Raw genomic sequence first — 13,723 nt, 5'->3', positions numbered from 1 at the left:
GTTGGATGGCATCCCCGACGCGACGGACATGGGTTTGGGTGGACTCCAGGAGTTGGTGATGGACAGACAGGCCTGGCATGGTGCAGTTCACGGGGTCGCAAAGACTCGGACACGACTCAGCGACTGGCATGAACTGAACTGAACTGAGCACCCAGTGCTGCTGCAGGCAATGAACCTTGTCTTCCTTGAGCTTGGAAAGGTTTGCGACACTCCCACATCTGCAGGTTTCCCTTTTGAAAGCTGCTGTACCTACAGGTGACAGTTGCGGCTAATTTTAGAAAGGGGTTGACATTGACAACTGGATTATCCTGAAACGCCTGTGTTTTTTTTTGTTGTTGCTTTTCCAGTGCAGAGTAGAGAACTTTTAGCTGCTGACAGAGCCTGCCTTAAAGAGATGATTGTTTTCATTTTTCAAGAGGAGATGACTGTATTTTCATTTTTCCAGACAGAGCCTGTGTTTTGGTTTGAAGTAGAAAGGAAAGGTCAGCGCTGTGCAGGGAGAAAGAAATGTTTGTTGTAGAAACAAACACACAGGGCAGAGAGGATGCGGTTCTTTCTATGGTAATGTCTCAGGCTTCCCAGGTGGCTCCAATGCAGGAGACGTAAGAAACTGGGGTTCAGTCCGTGTATCAGAGAAAATCCCCTGGAGGAGGGCATGGCAACCCTCTCCAGGATTCTTCCCTGGAGAATCCCACAGACAGAAGAGCCTTGTGGACTGCAGTCCCCAGGGTCGCAGAGAGTCAGACACGACTGAAGCGACTTAGCACGCACATGACGTCTGAGTTGCTTTGGATCCTGTACCATCCGGGGCGGGTGGGTGGACAGTACCCTTTCTTCCAGGGGGAGGGCGAAAGGGGAGGATCCCAGAGAAGGAGAACGGTCCCTCCCGCCAGCATCCTTCGTGACTCTCTTGCCCTCGCCCTTTGCAGAGACGTGATGGCCCTTCTGCTTCTGCTGCTGTTACTCTGCGAGGCCCAGAGCCGGGTGGCGTCAAAGCCCAACTTTGTCCTGCTGATGGCTGACGACCTTGGCATCGGGGACCCTGGTTGCTATGGCAACAAGACTCTCAGGTGCGGCGATGGGTCAACACAGGGCCCCCTCCACAGGCTGGCCGCCCCGTGACAGGCGGCGGGCGTTCATGGAACACAGACCACGCGGAGACGTGCAAAGCCCACCCTCCCCTCCAGCTGCACACCATGTGTAAGGCCATGTGTAGACAGTGAAAACCAAGACTGCCCTCGAGCCATGTAAACCGAGATCACGAAAAGCAGGAGCTTCGTCTTCTTCACCCTTGTAGGGAATTCCCTTGCCGTCCGGAAGAGTCGGACACAACTTAATGACGGAACAACAACAACAGTTCATATTAGATATGCTATTAGATGTGATATTCCTAAAGTTTATTAATGTAATAGGCAACTGGTCCCACTAAGGAGTCTTAATTTTTAAAATTGCAATCAAGTCTTTAAAGTTTACCGTCTGCTAATTATCAAAAGAAAGAAAAGGGCTATACAGTCATAGGTAAGAATTTATAATAATAAATCCATAATAATATCCTAAATCTATCTTGTTCTCCATATTAGCATCCAATTCTTTTTCTTTTAATTGAAGTACAATTGATCTACAATATTGTTTTAGTATATATATACACTGGAGAAGGCAATGGCACCCCACTCCAGTACTCTTGCCTGGGAAATCCCATGGATGGAGGAGCCAGGTGGGCTGCAGTCCACGGGGTCGCTAGGAGTCAGACACAACTGAGCGACTTCCCTTTCACTTTTCAATTTCATGCACTGGAGAAGGAAATGGCAACCCACTCCAGTGTTCTTGCCTGGAGAATCCCAGGGACGGGGGAGCCTGGTGGGCTGCCGTCTATGGGGTCACACAGAGTTGGACACGACTGAAGTGACTTAGCAGCAGCAGCAGCATATATATATACACGTGTGTGCTGTGTGCTAAGTTACTTCAACCATGTCGGAGTCTTTACAACCCCATGGACGTAACCCACCAGGTTCCTTTGTCCATGGGATTTCCCAGGCAAGAATACTGGAGTGGGTTGCCATTTCCTCCTCCAGGGGATCTTCCCGACCCAGGGATCGAACCCAGGTCTCCCGCCTTGCAGGCAGATTCTTTCCCGCCTGAGCCACCAGGCAGAGCCTGATGAGAACTCCTTCAGAGCACCTCTTTGGCTGTGGTTGGGAAGAGGAGAGTCAGGCTGCCCCCAGAGCTTTCCCGTTTGGGGGCACAGAAGTGACTGGGGGGGGGGGATATGTAGGTAACTGGCAGGGACAGGTGAGAAGGAGAGAGACCTTGGAACATCTCCATCCCCCTGGTCCCAGCAGCCCATTCTCAGGACTTGTCGTCTCCCTCCTAAACCAGAAGCTCAGAGCCCTGGGCGAGTGAGGTCCCCGAGAGAGGGCTGACCTTGATCGTGGAGCCCTCAGTGTGGTTTTAGCCTTACTCAGAGCCATGGGGCTGTTTCAGTTCCCTTTCCTTCCCTTCTTCCCACCACGTGTTGTGGTTCAGTCGTTCAGTCATGTCCGACTCTCTGTGACCCCACAGACCGCAGCACGCCAGGCTTCCCTGTCCATCACTGTATCCCAGAATTGGCTCAAACTGATGCCCATCGAGTCAGTGATGCCATCCAACCATCTCATCCTCTGTCGTCCCCTTCCCACCAAGACACACGGCTCTGTTTCCCTGGGTTACTGAGAAGTGACTCACTGTGCAAAGCCCCTGAAGAAGCTTTCTTAAGATCATGATGAATGACCGAGTCTCTGTTCCAGGACTCCCAATATCGACCGCCTGGCCAGAGGGGGCGCGAAGCTCACACAGCACCTGGCAGCGTCGCCCCTCTGCACGCCCAGCAGGGCAGCCTTCTTGACTGGCCGGTACCCTGTCCGCTCAGGTAACGCCCCCGCCCCCGCCCCCACCCGCCCCTGCCGGCTCCTGCCCTGTGGTACTCGTCCTCCTCCCAGTCCTAATGGTCCTCCCCGTCTTCATGGTAGATTTCTCATTGCTCAGGAGTAGCATCTCAGTCCCAAGTGGGAGTCTTCCTCTTCTCGGCCTCTTCTGGAGGACTGCCGCCCAGTGAGATTACGTTCGCCAAGCTTCTGAAGGATCAAGGCTATTCCACGGCTCTGATAGGTATGGGCGGCTGGGTGTGGGGACTGAGGATCTGGGCGGGGTGGTTGGGAGAGTGGGGAGGGCGTGACCACAGCCATCTTTAGGGTGACACGGCTGATAGAATTTGCACAGCTGTAGACAGGGAAGAAACAATTTCAACTCCAAATCAAAACAGCAGGCATCTGTATGCACTGTTTGAATGTGGATGTGCTCCTTATTTATGTATCTCTGTGTATGTGTGTCGATGGATGGATGGGTGCTAGGTAGATAAGGATAGACACACAGATGGACTGACGGATGGACAAATGGATAGATGGAGAGATAGCTGAGTCAGGTGATAGAGACAGAGAGAGGTAGCTCAGTAGATGAGATGGATGAACTGTGGATGCTGGATGGATGGATGGATGGATGGATGCTGGGTGGATGGTAGATGGATGGTGGATAGATGGATGGTAGGTGGATGGTGGATACTGGATGGATGGAGAGGTGGATGGATGATGGAGGGATGGGAGGTGAATGGCAAATACTGGATGCGTGGTACTGGATGGGTGGATGGTGGCTACTGGATGGATGGGTGAATGGTGGATGGATGGTAGGTAGATGGTGGTTACTGGATAGATGGGTGGATGCTGGGTGGATGGTGGATGGATGGATTGTAGGTGGATGATGGATACTAGATAAATGGATGAATGGTGGATGCTGATGGATGGATACTGGATGGATGGATGATGGATGGTGGATGGATGATGGATGGATGGTAGGTGGATGGTGGATGCTGGATGGATGCATGGATGGTGGATGAATGGATGCTGTATGGGAGAAGGGAGATGGATGATGGATGGAAGGTAGATGGTAGGTGGATGGTGGATGCTGGATGGATGGATGGATGGTGGATGAATGGATGCTGTATGGGAGAAGGGAGATGGATGATGGATGGATGGTAGATGGTAGGTGGATGGTGGATACTGGATGGATGCATGGATGGTGGGTGGATGGATGATGGATGGATGATACACAGAGGATGGCTACTGGATGAATGGTAGATGCTGATGGATGGATGGTGGATGAATGGATGGGTGATGGATGGATGGGTGATGGATGGATGGTAGATGGTAGGTGGATGGTGGATACTGGAGAGATGGGTGGATGGTGGATGGATGGATGGATATATAATGGATGGATTGTAGGTGGATGATGGATACTAGATAAATGGATGAATGGTGGATGCTGATGGGTGGATAGTGGATGGATGGATGGTGGATGGTGGATGGATGATGGATGGATGGTAGATGGTAGATGGATGGTGGATACTGGATGGATGGATGGATGGTGGGTGGATGGATGATGGATGGGATAAGGGAGATGGATGGTGGATGGATGGATGGTAAATGGAAGGCGGATGGTGGATATTGGATGGATGAATGGATGGTAGATGGATTATGGATGCATGGTGGATGGATGGATGATGGATGGATGGTAAATGGAAGGTGGATGGTGGATATTGGATGGATGCATGGATAGATGGTAGATGGATTATGGATGGATGGTGGATACTGGATGGATGGATGGATGGTAGGTGGATGGATGATGGATGGATGGTAGACGGTAGACAGACGGTGGATACTGGATGGATGGATGGATGGTACATGGTAGATGGATAATGGATGGATGATGGATGGTAGATGGATAGTGGATACTGGATTGATGGATGGATGGATGGATAATGGATGATGGGTGGATGGTAGATGGATGGTGGGTGCTGGTTGGATGGATGGTAGATGGATGGATGATGGATGGATGGTAGGTGGACGATGGATATTGGATGGATGGATGAACAGTGAACCCATAGATGGGTGGGTGGATGAATAGTAGATACTGATTGGCTGGCTGAAGGGGTGAGTGGGTCAGTGGGTGAGTGACTGGATGCATGAATGAATGGTGGATGGTGAATGAGTGGATGTTGGATGGATGAGACGCAGAGGCAGAAAGTTGAAATATATGGTAGATAACAGAAAAATGCATAGTTGTGCACACACACAGCAAACACCACCACACACCCACACCCACACCCACACCCACACACACCATACTATTGATAAAGATTTTCATCTTACATGGCAGTAATAAAATTGCATCTGAATGTTTCTCATTTGACATTCCCACTGATTTTATTCTCTTGATAGGAAATGAATCCTTCTCCCCTTTCCTTTGATGAGCTTGGGTCTATGTAGGTCATCAGACAAATCATGGAAAATCTCATGGGAGCAAAACAACCCTTCTCTTCCTTCCCACATCTTGTCATAAAGCCACCATCACTTTTTCTCTTGTGTGACGTGCTCACTAATTCACTGATGTACTTCACATTTTATAAGAAATGTTTCAGTTCAGTTCAGTTGCTCAGTCATGTCCGACTCTTTGCGACCCTATGAATCGCAGCACGCCAGGCCTTCCTGTCCATCACCAACTCCCGGAATTCACTCAGACTCAAGTCCATGGAGTCAGTGATGCCATCCAGCCATCTCATCCACTGTCGTCCCCTTCTCCTCCTGCCCCCAATCCCTCCCAGCATCAAAGTCTTTTCCAATGAGTCAGCTCTTTGCATCAGGTGACCAAAGTATTGGAGTTTCAGCTTCAGCATCAGTCCTTCCAAAGAACACCCAGGACTGATCTCCTTTAGAATGGACTGGTTGGATCTCCTTGCAGTCCAAGGGACTCTCAAGAGTCTTCTCCAACACCACAGTTCAAAAGCATCAATTCTTTGGTGCTCAGCTTTCTTCACAGTCCAATTCTCACATCCATACATGACCACTGGAAAAACTATAGCCTTGACTAGATGGGCCTTTGTTGGCAAAGTAATATCTCTGCATTTCAACATGCTATCTAGGTTGGTCATAACTTTCCTTCCAAGGAGTAAGCGTCTTTTAATTTCATGGCTGCAGTCAACCATCTGCAGTGATTTTGGAGCCCCCAAAAATAAAGTCTGACACTGTTTCCACTGTTTCCCCATCTATTTCCCATGAAGCGATGGGACCGGATGCCATGATCTTCATTTTCTGAATGTTGAGCTTTAAGCCACCTTTTTCACTCTCCTCTTTCACTTTCATCAAGAGGCTTTTTAGTTCCTCTTCACTTTCTGCCATAAAGGTGGTGTCATCTGCATATCTGAGGTTATTGATATTTCTCCCGGCAATCTTGATTCTAGCTTGTGCTTCTTCCAGCCCAGCATTTCTCATGATGTACTCTGCATATAAGTTAAATAAGCAGGGTGACAATATACAGCCTTGACATACTCCTTTTCCTATTTGGAACCAGTCTGTTGTTCCATGTCCAGTTCTAACTGTTACTTCCTGACCTGCATACAGGTTTCTCAAGAGGCAGGTCAGGTGGTCTGGTATTCCCATCTCTTTCAGAATTTTCCACAGTTTATTGTGATCCACACAGTCAAAGGCTTTGGCATAGTCAATAAAGCAGAAATAGTTGCTTTTCTGGAACTCTCTTCCCTTTTCCATGATCCAGCAGATGTGAAGCAGTGTTGTAATCAATAAAGACTTTGAAAGTGGTCCATGTCCAAAACGGGCTTCCCAGGTGTCCCTAGTGGTAAAGAACCCACCTGCCAGTGCAGGAGACATAAGAGATGTGGGCTCGATCCCTGGGTCAGGAAGATCCCCTGGAAGAGGGCACAGCAACCCACTCTGGTATTGTTGCCTGGAGAATCCCATGGACAGAGGAGCCCGGTGGGCTACAGTCCCTGGGGTTGCAAAGAGCTGGACATGACTTAGGGACTACATGTCAAAAAAAAAAAAAGAAAGAAAGAAAGAAAGAAAGAAAAGAGAATATTAAAAAAATAAAAAATAAACAACACCTATCCCAGAAAAACATTGGTGTTTTCTTCTGTAGTTTTTTTCTCCTGCCTATGAAGTATAATACTGGGGCTTCCTTAGTAGCTCAGTGGTAATCTGCCTGCTAGGGCAGATTTAAGAGACCCAGGTTCCATCCCTGGGTTGGGAAGATCCCCTGGATCTTCCAGTCCCCAAATCGCCTCTTGTTTTCTGACGGCATGAGTAGTTCCTACCCTAGACCATTTAGGGAAAAGGAGGTGAACGGGATTGAACAGATGATGATCGAACAGAGAGGCCCTACAGGGTGTCAGCCCACAGGTGTGCAAAGCTGAGCTGGGCATGGGGGGCGCGGAGAGTGGGTTCCGCTGGCTCTAAATCGCCGCCCCTGTGGTCTGCGCCCTCAGGCAAGTGGCACCTGGGCATCAGCTGCCATCACCGCGGCGACTTCTGTCACCACCCGACCAGCCACGGCTTCGACTACTTCCACGGGCTGCCCGTGACCAACCTGCGGGACTGCAAGCCGGGCGAGGGCAGCGTGTTCACCCGGGCCTTCCGGCTGCTGGTGTTCGTGCCCCTGCAGCTCATCGCCGTGGCTCTGCTGACCCTGGCCGTGCTCAAGTGGCTGCGGCTCTTCCGGGCGCCCCCCTGCGCCTTCCTTTCCCTCTTCCTCCTGGCCGCCCTACTCCTCGGCCTCCTGCTCGGCTTCCTGCACTACTTCCGGCCGCTCAACTGCTTCCTGATGCGGAACCGTGACGTCACGCAGCAGCCCATGTCCTACGACAACCTCACGCAGAGGCTCACGGCGGACGCCGCCCGCTTCTTACGTCGGTGGGTCACCTCTCCCGGCCCGACGGTGCCTGGAACGCGCGGACGGTGCCATCTCCGGGGTCTGGGCGGAGGTAGAGGGGAGGAGGGACCGCACTGCCCGGCGAGCCATGTTTGCAAACTCCTGTGCTTGGGGGGGGATGTCTCCAAAGGATGCACGTGGAAAATGAGATGGCGTGCTTTGCAGAGGTGTGTGCTGAGAGCAAGGGGAAGAGACCCTGATGCTGGGCAAGATAGGAGGCGGGAGGAGAAGGGGACGACAGAGGATGAGATGGTCGGATGGCATCACCGACTCGATAGACATGAGTTTGAGTAAATTCTGGGGAGCTGGTGATGGACAGGGAGGCCTGGCGTGCTGCAGTCCATGGGGCTGCAAAGAGTCGGACCTGACTGAGCGACTGAACTGAACTGACCTAGGCGGGTCTTGGGAATTGCAATGCTGTGGGCTTGCTCCTCCCAGAGTCGCTTTGCCAGGTCCCCCCCATCCTGTGCAAATGAGTGTGTGTGTGCTCAGTCTTTGCCACACCATGGACTGTAGCCCACCAGGCTCCTCTCTCCATGGGATTCTCCACACAAGAATACTGGAGTGGGTTGCCGTTTCCTTCTCCGAGGGGATCTTCCCGACCCAGGGATCTAACCTGGGTCTCTTGCGTTGGTGGGTGGATTCTTTACCACTGAGCCACCTGGGATGTGTTCACAGTGCTCATGTGTGTGTGCGTGCATGCCTGCGTGCGTGCGTGCGTGCGTGTGTGTGCTAAGTAACTTCAACCAAGTTATTAACCACTGACCTCCAGGGAAGGCCCTCTACAGATTTCTCCTCTTGTTAAGCTGCCTGAAAAAGAAAGTGGAAGTGTTAGTTGCTCAGTTGTGTCCAACTCTTTGAGGGAAGATTCCCCTGGAGGAGGGCATGGCCATCCACTCCAGTATTCGTGCCTGGAGAATCCCATGGACAGAGGAGCCTGGCGGGCTACAGTCCACCGGGTCGCAAAGAGTTGGACACGATTGAGTGACTAACACATATATCCGACTCTTTGCGACTCCCTGGCTACGTTTTTCTAGAAGGCAGCAAAAGCTTTTGAACTTTGGAAGACGTGCACTTTACACCATCATCCGATAAGAGGTCACACGCAGATGTTTAGCTGAAACCTTTCCCAAAAGGAATTACTTCTCACAGGGATTGCTTCTGATGCTTTCTACCTGATTCTGTTTTCATTTTCTCAAAAAACAATCTGGTTGTGACACTAAATTGACATCGTGACTCAGCAAGGAGTGCCAATCTGCGTGGCTGACAAAGCTCTTATTATCTCCTGGGAAGGAGTTAACCTCACACTATTAAGTTACACTTAATAAGTGTAACCTTACACTAAGTATAACCTTACACTTTTAAGTAATAGTAGTGTAAGTATAACCTTACACTATTAAGGTTAACCTCCTGGGTTAACCTTACTGTTTTATAAATAAGAGAAAGGCTGTTCTGAAGTAGAATGGTATTCTGTGGATGTCAGACCTACACGTTTCAGCCAAAATACAACAGACTCGTGCTCGAAAATCTTGCTGAAACAGCGAAACCTTCTTATGTCCGTCTCCACTCACCAGAAATCTCTCAGAAACCTGCCAGGGGGAGATGAATAATACACTGCCCCTTTTAAATGACAGGGTTCAGGAGTGACACTCAACTTCCAGGGCGAGTCAGTCTTTTGCAGCAGGTGGTATTTTAACACAGATGATTGAAACTATATGATATGTGAATATTCATACGATTAGAAGGAATTTTAATGGATTCCTCAGTGTATGATCTTGAGAGGGGATCCAAAAACATTTGATTAGCCCGAGGGTATTGAATCTCAGACAGTTTATCTTTTTAAACTTTTAAATTTTTATTTATTTTTAAATTGAAGCAGCGTTGATTTACAATGTTATGTTAGTTTCAGGGGTACAGCAAAGTGATTCAGTTTTGTCTATAACATACAGATAGATAATACTTTCCAGATTCTCTTCCATTATAGGTTTATTATAATTGAATATAATTACCTGTGCTGTGGGCAGCAGGTCCTTGTTGATTATTTATTTCATATATAGTCGTGTGTGTATCTGTTAATCCCAAACTCCTAATTTTTACCCCCTCCACTGTCCCCTTTGATAACCAGTCATACATTTGTTTTCTATGTCCATCAGGCTATTTCTGTGCTGTTAATAAGTTCGCTTGCACTGGTTTTTTTTTTTTTTAGATTTCACAAGTGATATCATATGGTATTTGTCTTTCTCTGTGTGACCTGACTTCACTATGTGTGACCATCTCTAGCTCCATCCATGTTGCTACTAATGGCATTATCTCCGTCTTTTTCATGGCTCAGTAATATTCCATTTTCTTTACCAATTCTTCTGATGGTGGACCTTTACATCGTTTCCGTATCTTGGCTGTTCTGAATAGCACTGTCATAAAGATTAAGGTGTATATATCTTTTCTAGTGATGGGTTTGTCCAGAAAACCATGCCCAGGAGTGGGATTTCTGGATCATGTGATAGTTTTAAGTTAAGGAATTTCCACATTGTTCTCCATAGTGGCTGCACAAATTCACATTGCCCCCAACAGTGTAGGAGGGTTGTCTTTCTGCATACCCTCTCCTGCATTTATTATTTGTAGACTTTTTGTTGTCTGTTTAATTTTTTGCCATGCTGCACGACATGTGGGATGTAAATTTCCCGACCGAGGATTGAAGCCAGGCCTCCTGCATGGGAAGCACAGAGTCTTAACCACTAGACCACCAGGGAAGTCCCTATTTGTAGACTTTCGGATGCTGGCTGTTCTGACTGGTGTCAGCTAGGACCTCATGGCAGATTGAATTTGCATTTCTCTAATACTTGGCTGTCCAACCAGTTTATCTTGATTTTACTCAGGTTTCTGCAATTTTCTTTCAGAACTAGATGTTTAGGATATTCTAGCAATATTATAGTTGGTGGTTGTGGTTACTGAGTTATTTTTAAAGGGTTTTGTCTTCAAAGGGGTGATTCCAATGCATCAGGTTGGCCAAAAAGTTTGCTTGGAGTTTTCTGTGACATCTTAGGCTTCCCTGAGAGTTCAGTTGGTAAAGAATCTGCCTGCAATGCAGGAGACCCCAGTTCGATTCCTGGGTCAGGAAGATCCGCTGGAGAAGGGAGAGGCTACCCACTCCCGTATTCTTGGGCTTCCCTGGTGGCTCCAGTGGTAAAGACTCTACCTGCAATGCAGGAGACCTCAGTTCAGTCCCTGGGTTGGGAAGATCCCCTGGAGGAGGGAAAGGCTACCCACTCCAGTATTCTGGCCTGGAGAATCCCATGGACTGTGAAGTGACATGTTAATGAAAAACCCAAATGAACTTTTTGGGCAACCCAGGAAATGCCTGTTGCCCGTGTTGGAGCAATATATAAGTGGTCAATATTAGTTAAAATACTACCATGTGTGTACCACAGCGCCCTTCTTAAGGCACTTCTCACGTGCATTATCTGAAGACTGAAAGATTTAAAAAGCATCTAGGTTAGCTGGTTACTCATGTTTTTTTTTTGTTGTTGTTGTTTTTTAATTTATTTTTTCTCTCTGAGCTGTCCTCATTAAAAACTTTTAAAATTAATTTTGAAATATAGTTGATGGACAATATTACGCTAAATTTCAGGTATACAACATGGTGATTTGCCACTTAAATACATCACGAAACGATGACCATAATAAGTCTAGTAAAGATATATCCCAATAAAAGTTATCATTGCATTAAAAAAGAAGCATCTAAAAAAAAAAAAGCATCTAGGTAAAACTATTTTTTGGGTAACATAGTTCTATTAGAGAAGATATCTGATTTGCTGAATTGTTGTACTTAAGGATCTTGACAGAATCACTTTAATATGGGACCAGAGAACCGTAATGAGTGGTGATGCTGCCACATTTATAAAAAGTTTTTTCAAGGATCTGAAGGCACATAAATGTGTTATCTCTCTGACCAGACTATCCTGACAAATGCAGCTCTTAACACTGTTATGGGGCTTCTTTGTTGGCTCAATGGTAAAGAATCTGCCTGCAACGTGGGAGACCTGGGTTCAATCCCTGGGTCGGGAAGATCCCCTGGAGAAGGAAATGGGAGCCCACTCCAGTATTCTTGCCTGGAGAATCCCATGGACAGAGGAGTGTGGTGGGCTGCATTCCCTGGGGTTGCAAAGGACAGGACATGACTGAACGACAGCAACCGCCTTTATGACACGTAGATTCAGGGCTAGTCAGTAACAGAAGTACTGAGGAGTACTGGAGTGGGTTAGCCGTTTGCTTCTCCAGGGCCGCTTCCTGACCCAGGGACCAAACTCAGTCAAAGCTGCAAACTCTTAGGTCTCCTGCTTGGGCAAGTGGATTCCTGCCGGGGTCCAGCCCCGATGGATCCAGGGAATTCGAAGGTGGGGACGGCGTTGGCGTCCATGGAAAAATACATCTTTAATTACAGATATATAGAGAGATTAGAAACGGATAGTGTAGTAGGAAGATTAGTGGAGAAAAAGAGGCTGAATAACTTGGATTATGTGGAATAGCATCCATGCTCCAGATGGGAATTCAGCCAGAAAAACTGGGAGCAAGAAAGAAACGACATGGGGGAATCAGTGTTTCCGGAAACTTATCCAATTTCTTTATTTTTGGGTTTGCTTATATACCTTTTGTTACATATAGGGATGAATACAGAGTCACGCGGGGGTCAGCAGTCCTGACCTTTATCAAAATCAGGTGCTTTACATAAAAAGGTCTTAGGGATTTTATGATCCTTTCTTTCTGATAACCGAAAACTTATTTTTTCCAAGGGTGTTTTTTCTTAAACCAGGCACGACCCTCCAAATAAAGTTACATTCCTATAGGGTGAGGGTGTAGTGAGTTACAATCAAGAAAGGAATTTATTTAACCCAAGGTTAACATGATTAATCTTAAAGGTTAATACTTATTTCTCCTATATGCTTAAAGGTTAATGCTTATTTCTCCTATATGCTAGTTATATTCATTATAAGGGCAGGGAATATGGAGATTTAGCAGCAAACATCAGCCCAACAAATGAAAATCCTTTCACCAATGTTCCCCTTAAGATCTATTTAGTCTTAAGATAGTGATAAAGTTACATTTTCACATAGCAAGGACACAGTGATTTATAACAAAGCACAGTGATCTATTACAAAAGAGAAAATCCATTAACTCAAAAAGTCTAGTATTGCTAACCTTAAAAACTACTATATTTCCTTTTCTATAGTCCAAATACATTGATTAATATATTCCCAGGTGCCTAAGGATATGGAGGCCTGGCGGCAATCATTGACTCAACAAGAAGAAAAAGCCCTGTGCTAATTAAGACTCTCAAAATACTCCAAAACTCTCTGTGCTGTTTATGGTTAAGAGGTAGTAAACAATCATGTGCATAGTGGCAGGAGTATGGATAATCCTGTCACACAAGCTAGTCTGTCAGCAGAGAGGTTTGACCTGAGACATCCTTGTCCCACCCAGAGCAGGGGAATTAGCAGCAATTATTGGCACAACAAATGAAAAACCCTTCACCAATATAATTCCTAACCAACCCACTATACTAATAATTTCTAACTCCCCAAAAGAATTTGCCTTTAGTAAGTCTAAAACATCTCGTGCCTCTCAGGTTGGGAGGCTGTAAACAATCACATGTGGCCGGACGAACCTATACAGGTGGGCTAGATAACCTTCAGAGGAGTCCGTAAGCTGAAACACTCTTGTCACGCCCAGGAATTTTTATTGCCTTGGAGCTGCATGTTTACTCCTTCTCCGAGAGAAACGGTTATGGGGGAGAGCCCCCGTAAAGTCAGAGGTGTAGGTGAGAGCATAAAACAGACTCTGGTTTTGGGGTTAGATGCTCGGGAACAGGGGATTTCCTGAGGCTTCATCACGCCTTTGCGTATGCCAAGCCTCCTTC

At 47.3% G+C, this 13,723-nt stretch overlaps 1 protein-coding gene across 1 annotated transcript in view; it reads left to right on the top strand.

The window, feature by feature from the left end:
• Positions 1 to 936: 936 nt before the first annotated feature.
• Positions 937 to 13,723, top strand: part of STS (steroid sulfatase) — an 86,045-nt gene continuing 73,258 nt past the window's right edge. The window contains exons 1-4 of the mRNA XM_068963334.1: positions 937 to 1,070; positions 2,784 to 2,905; positions 3,022 to 3,144; positions 7,367 to 7,790. Of these exons, the coding sequence (XP_068819435.1) occupies positions 937 to 1,070; positions 2,784 to 2,905; positions 3,022 to 3,144; positions 7,367 to 7,790 (803 nt within the window). The remainder of the gene's footprint in view (positions 1,071 to 2,783; positions 2,906 to 3,021; positions 3,145 to 7,366; positions 7,791 to 13,723) is intronic.

The sequence above is a fragment of the Capricornis sumatraensis genome, chromosome X (genome assembly GCF_032405125.1).
Source record: "Capricornis sumatraensis isolate serow.1 chromosome X, serow.2, whole genome shotgun sequence".
NCBI lineage: Eukaryota > Metazoa > Chordata > Mammalia > Artiodactyla > Bovidae > Capricornis > Capricornis sumatraensis.
This window is presented reverse-complemented; position numbering and strand designations above follow the sequence as displayed.